The sequence below is a fragment of the Lagenorhynchus albirostris genome, chromosome 12, assembly GCF_949774975.1.
Source record: "Lagenorhynchus albirostris chromosome 12, mLagAlb1.1, whole genome shotgun sequence".
NCBI lineage: Eukaryota > Metazoa > Chordata > Mammalia > Artiodactyla > Delphinidae > Lagenorhynchus > Lagenorhynchus albirostris.
In genome coordinates, this window is record NC_083106.1 from 31,880,011 (window position 1) to 31,900,618 (window position 20,608).

At 39.4% G+C, this 20,608-nt stretch overlaps 1 protein-coding gene across 5 annotated transcripts in view; it reads right to left on the reverse strand.

Moving 5' to 3' along the window:
• The window catches only part of L3MBTL3 (L3MBTL histone methyl-lysine binding protein 3), a 117,023-nt gene that overhangs the window by 22,991 nt on the left and 73,424 nt on the right, over positions 1-20,608 (reverse strand). For all 5 annotated transcript variants that reach the window (XM_060167277.1, XM_060167280.1, XM_060167279.1 and 2 more), the window contains 3 exons: positions 17,708-17,822; positions 14,953-15,055; positions 7,101-7,250 (listed from right to left, as the gene is read on the reverse strand). In XM_060167277.1, coding sequence (XP_060023260.1) covers positions 7,101-7,250; positions 14,953-15,055; positions 17,708-17,822 — 368 coding nt within the window. The remainder of the gene's footprint in view (positions 1-7,100; positions 7,251-14,952; positions 15,056-17,707; positions 17,823-20,608) is intronic.

The following is a 20,608-nucleotide window of genomic DNA, read 5'->3' on the forward strand; positions in this document are numbered from 1 at the left end:
ACCGATCATTAAAGGAACTTTCTGAGTGTCAACATCAAGCCCTCAGGACCAGAAAACCTTAGGAAGCAAAACAAAGTTTCTGAAGAGTCCTAATTAACTTTTGTAATCTTTTAGAACTTCTGGCTCTAAATTAATTTTATACTACTAGATTTTACAGTTTTGCAAATAAAGAGATGTATATATGCTTATAGTTCCATATTTTATGTTAGCCTGTATTCCCATCTGTTTCACAGGGCCCTTCTCATGGGGTACAGATGGGCAAATCTGATTCATCCTAAATATATGAATTAGATTGAAGCTGCAATTCCTGTAACTGCTCCATGTAATTCTGAGAGTACAAACACTAGACCTACAACTTGAAAAGCTGTAGGTTTTAATGGCCTATAAAGAAGTGAATTGAATTTTTTCATTGGATATAGGTTTACCTATATCCAGGCAAAGGATATACCTTTGCCTTGCAAGGTAATACAAGCATTAGCAGGTATTTTTAAAACGCTTTATTGTACTTCTGTGGTTAGCCCTAAGCAGGCATAAACAACATGGAACCTTATACCGTTATGTGGTTTTTAATTGCGATAGCACCTAATTTAGAAACACAATTACAAGCACCTCTAGAATATATTTCATGAATATAAGACTATGTGGGAGAGACGCTGACGTTCTCTATTTGGTAACACATTGTGAACTATTACTCCGCAAAAGGGTCTTTATATTCAGTAATGATTCTCAAGGCCTGGTTTATAGATCACTTGCATCCAATCACCTGGGGATGCTTGTTAAAAATGAACTGGGACGCAGCTTACATTTTCTGAATCAGTATCTCTGGAGATGGTACCTCCAAGGCTGGATTTTAACAAGCATCTGATACTTCTGATGCAACACAAAGTTTGAAACCCACAGGTTTTATACAGATATACAGAGAAGAATAAACTTTCTTTTACTCAGCTGCAGACACATAGAGACTTAAGGTTATTGGTCCCCAGGAAAAGTTCCTCCACTGATTGGCAGAGCCCAGACTAACCACCTTGCTGCCAGCAGCACGGCAAGGGCAGAGATGAGCTGCTGCTCTCCCAAGTAAGAACATCTCACTGAAAGCTCTAGATGCGGCACAGACACTTCTTATGCATCTGATGAATGAATGGATAACTGGGAGAGGATTACGTCCTCACATTTCTATCTAAATACACACTGGGAATTCATTCATCAGCTGACCAGCCATCTGACAAGTCTCTGTAGGAAAATAGACCCAAACATTCAGCACACCCACAAAAGGACTCAAGGTAGAGCCCTCTTCATGTGAGGCAGAGCTTCCCAGCTAGGATGCCCTGACCCTTGGGTACCAGTGCTCTGAGATACTGTTGCCTGTGGCCCCAGCCCTTGACAGCCAGAGGCGGCCCTCTGTGTCATACAAATGTGGTCATTTCCGCAGTACCATTTTCTACGTGGGCAGGTAGTTAAACAACAGTTTGGGAAACACTGCCCTAATTCATACAAGTGTAGGTATGTGTTTGGGGGATTTACCTCTTAGATATCCAGTGTGGGGACTTTACAAAGTTGAGAAAGTAGGAAGTTTTACTGGAATAAAAAGGTTATGAAGCAGTTGCCTCTTAGGCTATGTGACTGATAACATCTCCTTTGAAGGCTGGTGGGTGATTCATGGTGGCCTTCCAACCCCACTGAGTGCCAGGTAGTGTGCTCGGTGCTGAGGGCGTCTCAGAATCACAGAAGACGTGCCCTCTGCCCTCATGGAGCTTACCATCGAGCAAAGTACACAGACTCAGAGAAAGTATTTACGCAGAAGTGTCAGTTGTGTTGGGATGTGTGACACAAAAGCACATAATAATGAGGAATCTGACCCACAGTCTGGAGGATCAGATAAAGCTTCCCTAAGGAAACGGGAGTTAACCTGAAGCCTGAGAGGTAAGAGACTCGCTAGGAAATTGTAGGAATGGGGGTTCCAGGTAGAGACAAAAGAATGTTTGAGAACCAAGGTGGCTGAAGCATTAAGTTTAAAAACAGCCTAGTAGAGGGCTTCCCCGGTGGCGCAGTGGTTGAGAGTCCGCCTGCCGATACAGGGGACGCGGGTTCGTGCCCCGGTCCGGGAAGATCCCACATGCCACAGAGCGGCTGGGCCCGTGAGCCATGGCCGCTGAGCCTGCGCATCCGGAGCCTGTGCTCCGTGGCGGGAGAGGCCACAGCAGTGAGAAGCCCGCGTACCGCGAAAAAAAAAAAAAAAACAGCCTAGTAGAGAAAAAGCTGGAGAGTTCGGCAGGGGCCAGATAACACTGGTTTTGTAGGCCATGTTCAGAATTAGGGTCTTAATTCCAAGGGTAAGGGGAAGTCGTGGAAAATTTTAAGCAGGAAGATATACTCCCAAGTGAATTTTTTTAATGCAGACTCCTAGGCTCTAGCCTGAAAGATTCTGGCGGCCTGGGCCCTGTAATCTGAATTTTAGAGATCTCAGGGAATCAGATGTGGAGTCAGGTTTGGGAAGCATTGCTATGGAACACTGGTTGTCCATGGGTCTATCCCAAGCAGGTGGCCTGTGAACTGGCCCTTAAAATACCATTTATGGTATGGAAAGGACATACATATTCCTTGCATTGTTCACTTATCTGGCCCTATTATGTCTGCTCCTGGATCACAAGCAACGCCAGCATACTTCATTCTGGGGACCGGCTGGCATTTGAAATGGGTGAATGGGCTGGTGTAGCAGACATTGTCAGGGCTTGGCCCATGTCTCCTAGCCACACGCTACCCCTTCAGTGCACAGCGGCCGACTCCTACCTACCTCTCACCTGCTCTGCCTTCCCACAGGATTTACTGGGGCTCTGACCGCTCTGCCTGCTGTGCGGCAGGGGACGTGCTGGGGAAATTAACTCATCCTTCCTCCCCTGGAAGCCTAGCTCCGTGACCGAAGAGGAACTCGTGTTTTAAAATAGCTCAGCTCCCTCATCCCTATGGTGGGAAAACCTGAGATGTGTGTTTTACACAGCCTCCCACAGTACCCCCAGCAGGGCTGTGTTCCCGCTGTCCACAGTGGTAGCTGGGGTGACAATGAAGCTTTTACTGGCTGCCTTTCCTTCCCGGTCTCACCTCTCCACTCCCCTAGTGGCGTTTTCCTCACCTCTCAAGTAAACCACTTGCCGTCAAATTTCTGTCTCAAAGTCTGCTTCTGGGGGTGCAACTGTCTCTTGCTGTGCCAAATGTCTTTTTTTTTTTTTTTTTAAAAAGTAGAGTCTGGCAACCAATTTTTAGCAAGTTATTAAGAAGGATGCAAAGAAAATGTGTTAAAACCTGACTGGGAAATTCCATCTACGTGAGCAATGATTATGGAAAAAGAGGAGAGACCGTAATCTGACATTATGAGAATCATCTTGTTTGAGTACTCTCTACTCAAAGTTTAACCTAGGAATATTAAAAAAAAAAAAATGGGCCAGCCTTACTTTGCTCCTCTGAAATAAATATTGTGAAACAAATAAGCAACCTATTCCTCTTGCAACAGCACTAATAAAAACTAACATTTATTGAGGGCTTATTGCTTATCAGTCACTGTTCTCAGAGCTTTGCATAGCTCACAATTTCATTCTTAAGTCCAGATGAAAGAATCAGTGATCAAAAAATTTTATGTTTGCTATACATACTACTATATATAAAATAGATAACTAATAACGACCTACTGTACAGCACAGGGAACTCTACTCAATACTCTGAAATGGCCTATATGGGAAAAGAATCTAAAAAAGAGTGGCTCTATGTATAACTAATTCACTTTGCTGTACACCTGAAACTAATACAACATTGTAAATCAACTATACTTCAATAAAAAACTTTTTTAATTTTAAAAAGGAAAAAAGTAATTAAATATGTTCATACAGATTCACTTAAAGCGAAGAAGCCAGATAACTGCAACTCTATTAATTCTACATTAAATCAACCATCCTCAAGCCGTAAGATGAGGCTTCTTTGTTAACAACCTTTCATTTGTTAACATCTGCTGTGCTGCTACCCCATGATCATTTATATCTAAAATACCACGTATCATTTTGATGGTTGTTGAGAACTAGTGACTGCCTGGAGAAGAAAAAAAATAAAATAATCTGAAGCCAATTTTTAAAAATTTAAAAGACTAAAATCTATATTTAGAAAAGTAAATAAATCGATGTTATTTTGGCTATTTTGGAAATGTTTTTATGCATAATGAAGTGCTTAGATTGAAATATCATGATGTCTGTAATCATTTCTTAAAAATACTTAGCATAAAAAGTAAAGCAAAAAAAAAAATCTCGGTCAAAAATGTTCACCGTAAAAAGTCTGGGATCATTAAGGGATTGTGTCCCTCATGTTTCCTTCGACAACGTATAACTAATCAAATCTCTCCGGTTACTACTAGCCTCCAAATAAATAAATAAATGAGTCAGAATAAATAAATAAAATAAAAATAGTTAACCTGGAAAGTTGAAGACGAGAAGAAATCTGAACAAACTCTTCAAAACCATGAATAACGTAACGCTCATTTACCAAACCCTGGTACCCCTGAAGCAATTTAACTTTAACACAAATAAGTGTAAATATTAATTCACAGAGAAGTAATGGCAGGTTAGAATTCACTGAATCAAAAGACAGTATGGGCTAAAAATCTATGTAATGTAAAAATTATTTAGATATCAAACATGTGCCATGGATTACGATAGAAACCTTAAAATCTCTAAGACTGTCTCCTTCATGACGGGTGATGACGTGAAGAACCATGCTCACATCCTCACAGAAGACAGATCCCTGGAATCATTACAGCCACTATAAACGTCACTCTTTTCTAGAGATCAGACTTGTGGTTACCAGAGGCAGGGGATGGGGGAGGGGGAATTGGAGGAAGGCGGTTAAAAGGTACAAACTTCCGGTTATAAAATAAATAAGTCCTAAAGATGTACAGCATGATGACTACAGTTAACACTACTGGATGGTGTATTTGAAAGCTGCTAAAAAGTAGATTCTAAAAGTTCTCATCACAAGGAAAAAAACATTTTTTTCTTTTTTTCTGGATGTACGTGAGGTGATGGATGTTCATTTACTGTGGTAATCATTTCACAATATACGTAAGCCAAGTGATTATGTTGTACACCTTAAACTTACACAGTGCTATATGTCAATTATATCTCAATAAAACTGAAAGGAAAAAAATCACTCTTTTCTTACAAATATTTCTAGTTAAAAAGGACCACAAAAATCATCTAAAACAACTAGGTCTTTCTGCTGTGAGGAAACTGTACCCAGGTATCCAGCCCAGAGCCCAGAAAGTTAGTGAAAAGCCTGTGAGATGAAACTGCTAGCCCTTCAGAGTATCCTGTTAAAATTGTAAACAATATCTCAGCTTTTGAAATCTAAACTTCAGATATCCTTACTTCCTTGTGAGTCAATGAACTCTGTTTCTGTAATTATTACTATGTGAATTAGTACTTTATTTGTCTTAAAGTAAATTTCCTCAAGTGATATGCCATCGTTACAGGGCACTGAGTTGGGTAAATGAATTTATGTTATATTAGTCATGGTTTTAAGGATTAAAAACAAATCATCAGGGACTTCCCTGGTGGCGCAGTGGTTAAGAATCCGCCTGCCAATGCAGGGGACACGGGTTCGATCCCTGGTCTGGGAAGATCCCACATGCCATGGAGCAACTAAGCCCGTGCGCCACAACCAGAGCCTGCACTCTAGAGCCCTCGAGCCACAACTACTGAAGCCCACGCGCCTAGAGCCCGTGCTCCATAACAAGAGAAGCCACTGCAATGAGAAGCCCACGCACCCCAATGAAGAGTAGCCCCCGCTCGCCACGACTAGAGAAAGCCCTTGCACAGCAACGAAGAACCAACACAGCCAAACAAACAAACAAAAAATCATTGTTGTTTGATAATTAAAGAAGTTACAGCTCTCCCCGATCCATACGGCGAAATTGCTTTTCTCTAAGGATTTTGATACTTTAAGTGCCATTACTCCAATAACACTGCTGTGAGCTGAGAATAAGATTTAAAAAAAATTTTTTTTAATTAATTAATTTTTGGCTGCGTTGGGTCTTCATTGTTGTGCGCGGGCTTTTTTCTCTAGTTGCGGCAAGCAAGGGCTACTCTTTGTTGTGGTGCATGTGCTTCTCATTGCGGTGGTTTCTCTTGTGGAGCACGGGCTCTAGGGTGTGCGGGCTTCAGTAGTTGCAGCACACGGGCTCAGCAGTGTGGCTCGAGGGCTCTAGAGCACAGGCTCAGTAGTTGTGGTGCACGTGCTTAGCTGCTCCGTGGCATGTGGGATCTTCCCAGACCAGGGATCGAACCCGTGTCCCCTGCATTGGCAGGTGGATTCTTAACCACTGGGCCACCAGGGAAGTCCAAGAATCAGATTTATTAATTCAAATGTTCACTTGGTTCATCCATGAGAACAAAAGTTACAAAATATTAAAATAATCAAAGAACTACATTGTCTTAGATTTTAAAAACTCTCCATAAAAGAAAGCCCCAACACCTAAGGATCATCTTTCTATTAATGTTTTCTTTTAGTAATATCTTTAGTTAATATAAAGGCAGAGACCATTTACTTAAAACATCAAACAAAACTTGGTTCTTTACCTAATAATCCACGGAGGTTAAAACATTCCAACTCAACTCTACAAGTGATATCAAAACCAAATGACTGGGCATACAGTACAACAAATATCCTAATCATTAAATGAAATAATGTAGATGCAAGTACTTGGCATATAATGAGCACTAAAAAGAAATAATGTCCATTCTTCACAGGGAAATCTACCATCTTCTTTGTAAAGGATGCTTTTATACAAATATTGATCCGTTCATTCAGAGTATGAATTGGCATGAAATAAAAAGGGGATTTCCAAACTTCTAACATCAAGCAAGTTCAACTAAAAGATGAACAAGTAATACGATATCCTGCCTGATTTGGACATACTTTTATAAGTACCATCGGCCTCACGTTAAGTCAGGTGCATTTTCAATAATGTACTAGAAGACATCACTACAGAACATAAATCACCTAAGGAAAAAAAATCTTCCAACTACAGTACCTCTAAATAACACTAATATTTCCACTTTAATTACCTGGTTTCAGGAGATGAAGAGATTTCATTTGTGTCTGCCCTTTTACTTCTTGGAAATGATGGACTAGCCGCAGGCATCTCACCACTTAAGCGGTCTGGGAAAATTCGGTCTTTATTCAAATTGATTTCTGAATAGGGACAGGTGGCAGCACTAAAACATTAAAATTTTAAAAAAACGAAAGAAAAGAACACTCCTGTTAGAGCATAATTACTTCTTCCAATTAAAATGACAAGCTAAAAATATAAAATGCAAAAATTTAACTGGATATATATATTTACATAGATTAAACATACAGTATGAAATATTTTATCTTTAAAACATAATTTAAGGGCTTCCCTGGTGGCGCAGTGGTTGAGAATCTGCCTGCCAATGCAGGGGACACAGGTTCGAGCCCTGGTCTGGTAAGATCCCACATGCCGCGGAGCAACTAGGCCCATGAGCCACAACTACTGAGCCTGCGCGTCTGGAGCCTGTGCTCCATAACAAGAGAGGCCGCGATAGTGAGAGGCCCGCGCACCGCAATGAAGAGTGGGCCCCGCTTGCCGCAACTAGAGAAAGCCCTTGCACAGAAACGAAGACCCAACACAGCCAAAAATAAATAAATTAATTAAAACAAACAAACAAACATAATTTAAGTATATTCTGATAGAAAATATGTCTTTGCATTAGATTTTTAAATGCAGTCTTTGGAAGTGTGCGATGGTCACCGAAGGACTCCCTCCTGTGTTGTCCAAGGGCAGGGCCTGTGCATATCTCTAGGAACCATCAGCCCAAGAGAGAAATGCTTAACATAGAAGGGTGGGTGATAGAGGTGGGACAGAGACAGAGTGATTGACAGATGGAACAGATCCCTTCCTAAAGTGATCTTCCAGGCCCAGGGCCATCACAAACTGTTTAATTTCCTTTATAACAGCTGCTACCCTCCAAAGGAAGGAGGTTCCCCCCATTTCCTGTCTCCAGGCCCATATGTATACCTGATATCCTAGAAGAAAAAAATCAAGTTGTAGCTATTCCCATCCCTAATATGAAAACGGACCAGAAGCCAACTTGGATAATGACCCATCTAGCTCCCTTCCCTTCTATCTGTGACCACTGGTTCGTCTCTCAGATTCCATGGGGGGATCACTCCTGTTATCCAAGCAAAGGGAATCTAGGTCACTAACTGTTAATTCAGCATAAGTCAGCATACTCCTGTGCGTGGGCTTCAGCTTTCCAGTCTCCAGAAAAACTGGGCAGCCTCTATCTCAATACATAATCAGCCCCTCCAACTAACTCCCTATCTTGCCCCTTGGTTTTTTTTTGTTTTGTTTTGTTTTTTTGTTGTTTTTCGGTACGCGGTCCTCTCACTGTTGTGGCCTCTCCCGTTGCGGAGCACAGGCTCCGGACGCGCAGGCTCAGCAGCCATAGCTCACGGGCCCAGCCGCTCCGTGGCAAGTGGGATCTTCCCGGACCGGGGCACGAACCCGTGTCCCCTGCATCGGCAGGCGGACTCTCAACCACTGCGCCACCAGGGAAGCCCTGCCCCTTGGTTTTTAGGAAGCCTCCTGAAATCTGGAAATGATTGGGACTTAGATAAATTATATTAGTGTCTTGCATATTCTTTTCCTCAGGTTAGGTACTATTTGGAATGTTGATAATCACCTAGGGAAAATTTTTAAACACTGACTTTCTGCCCTCTACCAAGAGAATCTGACACATCCTCCTGGGAGGAGAGAAGAGTCTGCAAATGCTCCCAAGTGATTCTGATAATGGTCTATAAAATTTATCACAGATACCTTGTAAGCAAAAGTACAATCTTTATTTTCTTTACTTACATGCTACTTTGATATCTATGCAAAAGAGGAAAGTAAGTAACATTTGACCATGTGTTGATATAAATGTATATAATGCTAACCCAACAATAACAAAAACAAAACCAGTGATATTTATCGAGCATTTACTACATATAGAACACATGCTAAGTATTTTACATTCAGTATTTTACTTAATCTTTACAATAACCCACAAGGAAGGCTTTTCATGTGACAAACGAAGTTTAAAATGGTTAGATAACTTCACTCTTGAATTATTTCATTCATTTGATCGATAAGTATTTATCAAGTAACTACGATGTGCTAATTACCTTTCTAGCCATGGGAAACACAGTCAAAATGAAAAAGACAAGCGGTCTGCTCTCATGGAGCTGATAATCTAGAAGGGGATGGGCTGTACGTGATTTACGTAAATAAACTGGACAACCCCACATAGTGACAAAAGCCAGAATATAACGTAAGAGAGACTGCGGGGCTGCAAGGGAGGCGGTGAGGAAGGGCCTCTCTGAAGAAGGCATTCCAGGAAATGGGAAGAGTAATACAACACAGGGAAAGCCAGGCGTGAGTAAGGGAAAGACAGACCAGCTAGGCTAGAGTGACGTGATCAAGGGCAGGAGATGGTGTGGAAGCAGGCAGGGAAGTATTATGTAGGTCCTAGCAGGTCCTAGTCACCAGTTCATATTTTTATTTTAGGTTCAATTTGTAGCCATTGGAGGACCTTTGAATAAAGAAATGATATGGTTTGATTTACAACTGAGAATAAGCACTCAGGATTCTAGATGTGCTCTGCAGCTTTATCCACAACGAGCGGGCACAACTTGGAGGACTCCGTTTTCTCATTTGTAAAATGAAGATGACAACGACAAACATTACCACAGACTGAGCGCGTTACCCGCGCTGCGTGCTTTACTTGCATGACCTCGTCTAACTCCTGGGAAGTCACTCCTATTCTAATGCTCAGTTTATAGATGTTGAAACTGAGGCTTTAAAAAGGGAACTTGCGGGCTTCCCTGGTGGCGCAGTGGTTGAGAGTCCGCCTGCCGATGCGGGGGACACGGGTTCGTGCCCCTGGTCCGGGAAGATCCCACATGCCGCGGAGCGGCTGGGCTCGTGAGCCATGGCCACTGAGCCTGCGTGTCCGGAGCCTGTGCTCCGCAACGGGAGAGGCCACAACAGTAAGAGGCCCGCGTACCGCAAAAAAAAAAAAAAAAAGCCTGGGCTGAATCCCAGGTCTGCCACTCTCTGATCCTGGGCACTTTCTCAAGCATTCTAAATCTCTCCTCCCACTTCTGTAAAACAGAGATTAGAACAGTGCCAGCTTTATAGAACTGCTGAGAGAATTAAATGAGATAACAGATCTAAGTGCCTCACAAATAGGAAGCCACAAAAAAAATCTTGCCTAGGATTATTATTTTAAAAGGAGAAGAAGAGTAACACTTAACCCCTACTGTGTAAAAGACCATCAGCAAAAATAAACAATAGCATTAAAAACTCCATAATATGCCCCATTTATGGAGGCTCTCCGCTTCCCTCAGGAAAAGTTGATGCTTCCCTCCGAGTGCTACTCATTCATGCCTCTCCAAAAATCTGTTTGTACCACACTGTTCTCCTTAGAAGTAGGGGCCCTCTCCTCTGTACAGCCCATCACCTAACCCAGTATCTGCATACAGCAGACACTCAGTAAGTGTCTGTTCCACGAATGGATGGATGTTGAACGAATATGATGACTACAGTTTGCAGGTATAAATCCAGAGTTACTAATTTTTTAAAACTCTCCATGGACTTTATAAATATCCTTTAAGGTTGCAGGAAGTACTCTCTGTTTTTTTCTCTTCTTATTTAATTTCACCAAGATAAACCTTACATAGGAAACATTTCCTTCTGAAGGCATTAGATATGTAGAACATTTAGTTTTATATAACTTTAGTTATCCTTTAATCTCCTCCCATTATGACCTCTCGGTAGGCCAAATGAATGAATCAACAAAGGGAAACACCATGACACAACCAATATTAATGCTGCCTTGCTAGAGACAGAATTAAGTCATCTGGCTCCTGAACATCCCTAGAAATGAGAACACCATATCCACATCCAACTCACTCACTGATTGTTTACATTTCAACATTGAAAAACATCACATTCTTACATTTCATTGTTGAGAACACATTTCTGTTTCTAACACTTCTTAGATCAAATTCAACTATTGTAATTTCTGGAGACTCTAACAACACATGCTAGTCAAAACACAGGCTTTTGCTTACACGTTCATAAAATTGATTATTCGTGCCAAAAGAGCAACTTTCCTTGTTATCTAAGCAAAGAATGCATGTTTTGATTTATGTGGTTTCTCAGTAGATTAATCCAAGCAGAATTTTCTCGTTGTTTTCCTAAGCACAGCATTCTCAGTAAGGACAAAACTAAGCGCCAGGGAAATGAACCTTTTAAAGAACAGCCATGATGCAGCAGCTCGTCCACAAGCCTACCAAGGAAATGGAAAACAGGCTGTGACTGGTAAGGATTAATATCCTGCCAGATACAGAGCTTTGAGTGCTGAAAAGAGAACAGCATATTCAGGGAGACTAAGAAAAGCCAGCTGAGAGGGCTGAAAAGAAGGGAATATAGGACACAGGCAGGAGCTGACACTAGTTCTCTGGATCGCATCCCTGCCCCAGAGTTATATACAGATCTGTCGGTTATGTCTGATACGTGACAAGGAAATGAACACAATGAACACGACTTCTTTATCAATGCATGGCTTCTAAGCCATGAGGTATACTTCTTCCTCTCTCATTCCAGAAAACAATGAGTCATTCTCCACTATGGTTCCAATTATACTGGTAGATTTTTTTTTTTTTTGGATCACATTTCTCCATAACATCTTTCATGATCCTCCCCATAATTTCTCCCTTCATTTAGCAAACACAACACTGCATCTTTGAAAAAAGATTCCAGAGACAGTCATTGAAACTTTGTGAAATGGGTGTGGACCAGGTGAAGGACCCTCAGAGGTCCACAGCACACTTAGGGAAAGGCAGTCTTAATGAATGGCTGCTGCCAACAGGCAGGGGACAGGACTGTCACCACAGACCTCTCTGTGACAGGCAAACCTCTCTGCTCAGACCTACAGCATTCCTAAAGAGATTATGGACATTGTTACAAGGTGGATTTTCTTCCCAGAAGACCAAAAAAAAAAAAAAAATTCTTTGTACATTTTTCATTGTACCCCCCAAAACATAATGTCAGTATTCACCCATTTTTAAGATTTCTTTTTTTCCTTCATAATTTGAGCAAATTGCCTTTGGTTCAATGAACATCTTGGGGTTGTACAGTAGAGAGGTACATATGTCAAAGTTTCAATATTAGTTACTCTTTTGTATCTTATATTTTAATAAAATTATGTACAGCTTTTATAGGTCCATTAGTCCCTGAGTTCTTTGAAGGCTGGATCTGTGACTAATTCAGGGAGCCGTGCCCTTAGAGTCAGTGAGAGGGGGGTGGTCAAGGGCACAGTTAGACTGGGCACCATTCCTGGCTCCCCCGTCACCAGCAGTCAAGTAGGCAAGTTAGAAAAACCTCTAGAGTGCCATGGTGGCTTCATCAAAAAAATGGCGGAAATAATAGTTCCGTATTATAGGGTCGCTTGAAGGTTATCCAATACATGTAAAACAATTAGTGCAAAGCTCAGAGAGAGTAAATAAATGCTCAATAAATCTTACTAAAAAAAAACCCACTGCTCAAAAATATGTACTAAATGGAAGAATTTATAGATATATAATGGAAATTTAGCATACTAATGAGTTTTTGGACTTATATACAGTAGTCACTCCCTATCCGTGGTTTTGCTTTCTGTGGTTTCACTTATCTGAGGTCAACCAAGGTACGAAAATATTAAACGAAAAATTCCAAAAATAAACAATTCATAGGTTTTAAACTGTGCGCCATTCTGAGTAGTGTGACGAAATCTCACGCTGTCCTACTCTGACCTGCCAGGGAGCAAATCACCCCTTAGTCCAGTGTATCCCGCCCGTTAGTCACTTAGTAGCCACCTAAGGTTATCAGATCCACTGTCGAGGTATCACAGGGCTTGTGTTAAGTCACCCTTACTGTACTTAATAACGCCCAAAGTGCAACAGTAGTGATGCTGGCAATCCAGGTACACCAAAGAGAAGCCGTGAAGTGCTTCCTTAGGTGAAAAAGTGACAGTTCTCGACTTCATGAAGAAAGAAAAAAATCATATGCTGAGGTTGCTAAACTCTACAGTAAGAACAAATCTTCTATCTGTGAAATTTTGAAGAAAGAAAAAGAAATTCATGTTAGTACTGCTGTCACACCTCAAACTGCGGAAGTTAGTGTATAATAAGCATTGAGTTAAAATGGAAAAGGCACTAAATTTGTACAAGGAGATATTTAGAGAGAGAGAGACCACATTCACATAACTTTTAATATAATATATTGTTATAATTGTTCTATTTTATTATTATTGTTGCCAATCTCTTACTCTGCCTAATTTATAAATTAAATTTTATCACAGGTATGTATGTATAGGAAAAAACATAGTACATATAGGGTGCGGTACTATCTGAGGTTTCAGGTGTCCACTGGGGATCTTGGAACATATCTCCCACAGGGATAAGGGGGGTAAGGGAGATACTACTGTAATGCCTAAAAGTAATCCAGCTGCTTTCACTTGCCAATACTGAATCACTTCTAAGATGCAGTATTTTTATGTCCCTTTAATCATACAGCTTTTGGTTTGCAGTCATACAAGCCATGAAAAGGATTTTTAAATGGATATTTGCAAATGGAATCATTATTCTGTCTATGCATAGACTTTTACTCTGGAACACACTGAACCCCATAAAAAAACTTGGCATGGGCTTCCCTGGTGGCGCAGTGGTTGACAGTCCGCTTGCTGGTGCAGGGGACACGGGTTTGTGTCCTGGTCCAGGAAGTTCCCACATGCCGCGGAGTGGCTGGGCCCGTGAGCCATGGCTGCTGAGCCTGCGCGTCCGGAGCCTGTGCTCCGCAACGGGAGAGGCCACAACAATGAGAGGCCCGCGTACCGCAAAAAAAACCACACAAATAAAAACAAAAAAACTTGTCAGGAGTGTTGCAAAAGGAAGATAAGCAGCATTTGAGGCTGCAGAGATTTAAGAAAGAGGAAATTATATAAAGATAAAATAATCACACCAATTTAACAATTCCTATTAATTCTTAGAGGAACAGGTAGTGAAATCTTCAGATTTTTTAAAGACCTAGATTCACAACCTGTATAAACTAGGTAAACAAGGAATCATTGTTATTACTGGGCCATCCAATTAACATACAGTTAGAATACTTATACCAACAAATTATTATTCTAATATGTACGTGAATTAGGTGATGCCTCTGTCCTCTAAAAATCCCAGTTAAGTCACAGAAATTTCTTACTATTTCAGTAATATTTTAACGTGTCTACAAAGATTCCAAATTGCCTAAACAATACATCAAATTTCAAATGTACAAATTTGGTTTCTTTCTTTTAAGTTACTTAGATGTGAGAGAAAAATATTGAAAAACTTTATTTTTGACAATGTATTCTGATGTTTGTCTACTTATATTTGTGCCTTTTGTGATCTTTGCTGCTAATCTACAATAATCTCACCTCTTGTTATTCAAATTGTTGAGTCACCCACTCATAGAATATTCTACCAAACAAATACTTTCAACAAGGTCTGCCCCTTCTCATTATTAATAATCAACCCAAAATGACTATCTCAGAAGTTCAGTATCTATAAAACTAATCAGGTTGCCAAGAAAAGCCAAGTACCTAGAGTAAATCTATTTTAAATCATGAACGCATTCTTTCCCAGGCAAATTTAACTACAGATACATGCTTCATTTTTACATGGTCACCATGGTAACCACATTTCATATGGATCTGAATGCAGAATTAGTTAATATCTATTTAGTATACATGGAAATCATTATCTTCCACATACAAGGGGCAGGCACCCTCTGACCACATAAGGAATCTCCACCTGAGTGGCAGCACCACATACCTGTGAGGGCCCAGGTGTCTTGCTCTCTTAAAATGGCCAATCCCTTTACATCCTGGGGTTGAGCATCCACCGTGTTCCGAGGCTTCCATTAATTCTAAGGGGCCTATTAAAAAGCCAAAAAAAAAAGCAAAAATTTAAGGCTATAAGAGTCAAATGTCTTGGATCAGAATAGGGAAAAAAATCCAATTTTTCAATCAACATGTATAAACAGAAAAAGAAGGTCCTACAAAATTAAAAATATGTCTGAAGTCTCTACTTCTAAAGGTTTTCCCCTAGGACTTGGCTCACACTTCAACAGTGAAATGGTAACCTTTGATCCAACCCTCTTCCAAAATGTCACAAATTCCAGAGATACCGAAATCTAAAATAATGAGATGATTCTGAACGTTCTGATCAAGTAAATAACATAATTAATATATGAATACCTGCACACTGTGAAAACTTCAAAGAATACACCAGAATACAGAAGAACAGTTACAGATGCCCTCAAGCAACTCTCCTCACATTTCATTCCTTTTCCTGACTAATCATGTTAATATGTAACCTTCCTAGATGTTCCAAGCATTCCCACATGTATCTATATTTGTATATATACATGTATCAAGTTTTTGGTTTTGTTTTATTTTGCCCCATAAAAGGCACAACATAGATATGTACGATTCTGAAACATTCTTCTTTGGTCTTTAACTTCATGTCTTATAAATCTTTCCATCTCAATAGTAATATTTTTATGACTGTTGCATTGTAGCTGTAGCATGAGTGCACCATAATTTATTTAACCAATATTTGTTTCCAAGGTTTATTACTTTAAACATACTGTAACCGATACCATGTCTGTGTATTCTGGTGCCCTTATGTAGCTTCTATGTGGCATCCAGAAGTGAAGCCACCAGGTGGGGAAGGCATGTTAAATTTTTAAGAAACCCGACAATAATGTATTTGCTACATTTTTCTTTCTACCATGTATGTATTTTCCTCCAAAACTGAGATCTGGTATGTCAAGTTCTCAGTGTACCTTTTTTAAAAAATTGAAGTTAACTGAAATTTTTATTGAGGTGACTGTAGCTTCGCATGCAGTTGTAAGTAATAATACACAGGGAGATAGATCCCTTGTACACTTTGCCCAGTTTTTCCCAATGGTACTATTCTGCAAAACTACAAGATAAAATCACTATTAGGATATTGACATTGATACATTAAAATTTGATAGTCTGACAAATTGTCTTCCAAAATTTAGTACTAGTTTTAAAAGATGATGATACTGTTAAAGTCTAGAAACACTCTACTTTTTCAAATATTAAATTTTTTCTTTTATGTATTTTTGACTATCAGGTAACTAAAAATGCAGTAAGAGGCAAAAGGATTAACCAAAGAAGAAATGTACAGTAGAGAAGTATTGGGTTGGCCAAAAGGTTTGTTCGGTTTTTCCCATAAGATGGCTCTAGTAGTACTTAGTTGTCTTTAACTTACTTCAAAACAATTTTGTTAGATTTTATGTGACAGCTGTCATATTAGCATGCATTTTAAAAAAGACATCAGAATTGGTGAATTTTTGTGTAGCCATTTTAATACTGAAGATGGAAGACAAAAAGCAACATTTTTGGCATATTATGCTTTATTATTTCATGAAAGGTCAAGTGCAGCCAAAATGCAAGAAAAGATTTGTGTAGTGTATGGAGAAAGTGCTGTGACTGATCGAACATGTCAAAAATGGTTTGTGAAGTTTCGGGCTGGAGATTTCTCACTGGACGATGCTCCATGAGACCAGTTGAAGCTGACAGCGATCAAATCGAGACATTAATTGAGAACAATCAACATTATACCAGGTGGGAGATAGCTGACATACCCAAAATATCAAATCAAGCATTGAAAATCATTTGCACCAGCCTGGTTATGTTTATCGCTTTGATGTTTGGGTTCCACGTAAGTTAAGTGAAAAAAACCTTCTTGACCATATTTCTGCGTGTGATTCTCTTCTTAAACGTAATGAAAACATTCCGTTTTTAAAACAAACTGTGATAGGCAATGAAAAGTGGATACTGTACAATAATGTGGAACAGAAGAGATCGTGGGGCAAGTGAAATGAACCACCACCAACCACACCAAGGGCCAGTCTTCATCCAAAGAAGGTGATGTATATATGGTGGGACTGGAAGAGAGCCGTCTATTATGAGCTCCTTCTGGAAAACCAAATGATTAATTTCAACAAGTACTGCCCGCAATTAGACCAACTGAAAGCAGCACTTGATGAAAAGCGTCCAGAATTAGTCAACAGAAAACACATAATCTTCCATCAGGATAACGCAAGACCGCATGTTTCTTTGATGACCAGGCAAAAACTGTTACATCTTGGCTGGGAAGTTCTGATTCATCTGCTGTATTCACCAGACATTGCACCTTCGGATTTCCATTTTTTAGGTCTTTACAAAATTCTCTTAATGGAAAAAATTTCAATTCACTGGAAGACTGTAAAAGGCACCTGGAACAGTTCTTTGCTCAAAAAGATAATTAAGTTTTGGGAAGACTGAATTACGAAGTTGCCTGAAAAATGGCAGAAGGTAGTGGAAAAAAAGGGTGAATACATTGTCAATAAAGTTCTTGGTGAAAATGAAAAATGTGTCTTTTATTTTTACTTAAAAACTGAAGGCACTTTTTGGCCAACCCAATAGAACGAGAAGGTAGAGGAAAAGAAAATATTAAGCACACTACACAAGAAAATGGAAACATTTCTTTAGGTCATCACTGTGTCTCTTACTCAAAGGAGGCTGAAGAGGATGCCCGGTTTTTGAACACCAACCGACGGGGTGAATATCAGGAGAATCTGCATCTATCCAGTAATCATAGCAACTATTCCAGCCATCAAAGTGAACCTGGATAACAAAAAGAAATTAATAGTATAATTTAGGTCACGAGAATTCCTACAGTAAAAGTTTTGCCCACCATAACCATCTTCATTCTCTTCTAACTTATTTAGTACATTTAATATCCAGATAAATTATCCAAATTACTTCATCCTAGTATGAGAAAAGAGGTACTGTTGGGGCTTCCCTTGTGGCGCAGTGGTTGAGAGTCCGCCTGCCGATGCAGGGGACACGGGTTCGTGCCCCGGTCCGGGAGGATCCCACATGCCACGGAGCGGCTGGGCCTGTGAGCCATGGCCGCTGAGCCTGTGCGTCCGGAGCCTGTGCTCCGCGATGGGAGAGACCACAGCAGTGAGAGGCCCGCGTACCGCAAAAAAAAAAAAAAGAGGTACTGTTGAACTACATTATCTAACCATAATTAAATGTCTTGCCAAGGGCACTTTTTGGGTAATACTTCTACAGACATATTACATGTACCTCCCACTACTATAAGCAGTTTGAGTACCTAACATCTTCATATGAGCAACACTAAACACCCAATAAATATTACTGAGTAATGAATAAATCAGGGAAGGGAGGGAGGAGGAGGGAGAGTAGAGAGGCAGGACCTTTCATATAAATGTCAAGTCTCCTAGAATTATGCTAAAGAAGACTTAAAAAAATTCAGCAGATGGACACCCAATTTACAAAATATGCCTCCATCAAATGCATTTTAAAATATTTTTTCTCATAAATAACTACAGTATCTCTCAAAGAGATTTTACAGGGTGGTCAGGGCTACCAACTTTATTGGCCACCATGTAAAAGGGCAGTTAGTCTTTCAGGCATGGTTACTAAGGATCAGCTACATCTCTTTCAAGTATCACATAGTTTTTATCTTTTAGAAGGAAAGGATATACTAAAATGTTAGATATATTTTATTTTAGATCAAGTTTGCCAGCTAGATTTCCTTCTTAAAGTCTATGAATCTCTTACTACTAAAAACACAATAGATGCCAGATGGATAAAAAAATCCGAACACTGAAAACTGAACAATAAAAGTTCTAGAAGAAAGCATACATTAATATATTTATCTTAGAGTGCAGTAGCCTTTGTAAGGAAGACACCAAACTCAAAAGCCATAAAAGAAGAGAGGCATCAATTCGAATACATCAAAATTTAAATATTCACAATGGCAAATATTACTGCTGGCAAGATGGAAAACCCAAAAGAAACCTGAAAAACACATTTGTTAACATGTGACAATGTACTTCGTTCCTTAATTTGTAAAAACACCATATATCAGTATAAAAAGATGAAAAATCCAACAGGAAAGATGGAAAAGATAAATGGCTCATAAACAAGAAAATAAATTGTTAGTAAACATGTGAAAAAGCAATCAATTTCACTTATAACTAAAAAACTACAAATTAAAATCACAGGATGAAATTCTTCTTTCAATATGCCAAAATATTCCATTTTGGTGACTTCTAGAGCTGATAAGTATGAGAATAAATGGACGTTCTCATAGACCATTGACAGGAGTGTTGACTGGTGAGATATTTCTGGAGAGTTATTTGGCAATAATGGATCAACACTTAAAATATATCATCTTGGACTTGATAATCTAAATAACTCAAATTGTTGTAGTAGAAAGCAACCAGAGTGTCTACCATCAGGAGACTGGTTAAATAAATTATGGTATATTTATATGATGGAATAGTACAGAGTTATTAAGGTATGTATATATGGGTTCAATATAATGTCCATTGCAATGACTCCACTTTCTCAAGCTTAGAAATTAATTAATCCTAGAATTAAATCCCACAGAATTCTACACCTGCAGGAAATCATGGATAATATTTTAAAGAGGAGAAAAGATCACAGAGCTAGTTAGGAGGAGTAAGAGGCTAAAATTCATGGATCCAAAATAAACTGTTTCATCATTCACATACATTGCATATAAAAGCAGCACTTAAAGTTGTTTAACTTGAAACAACGCTTTCCTTTCCTCTGATCAAAAATAATGTTCAAATAACACAGAATGATATTCATGGTAATTTTCCAAAGTTTATGCTATCAATGCCACCAATAAATGAGCAGTCATAATTCACAGCATTATAGTTAAGTTTTAAGCATTCTAATTCTCAACTAAACATCAAGTGATAATGCTCTATTTTACTGGATACACGAAACTCTTATGTTTTCTCATCTTGCTGTTCCTGAATTTCACTTCTTCTATACTGGAATCAATGTCCCCATATCTCATGTTCCATTTGTTAAATTTTACAAAATTTAGCTATCTTCCTATAGCAAACAAACTCAATCCTAACAAGTAAGTGGTTCTCCAACCTGGATATACACTAGAATTACTCATGATTATTGAAAAGAAGAAAAAAAAATACAAAAATGGCTGAGCCCACCAAGGAGGTTCTGAACTTATAGCTTGGGTTCTGTGCACCTATATGTTTATTTAACTTCTAAGTAACTCTGCTGTGCACTCAGAATTGAGTCCCACTGACACTGAACAGGACACTACTGTACAGCAATATAGACTCCAAAAATCTTAATATCATCATAAATAATAGGGTTCTTTTAAAAATTGCCTCCCATATACCTTCAAGAATATGTTGGAGCTACTATATCTGGTGATACCATGACCCCTTCCTACCTTTCATTAAAACTGACCTCTCAGTTTGGCAATGAAAAGTCATCTATCTTAGATGACAGATATACCTTAGTTACTACTGTAAATAAGTCTAACATTTCCTACAAACTAGGTTGGCCGGCAATCGGGAGAATCCTAGTACTTTAAG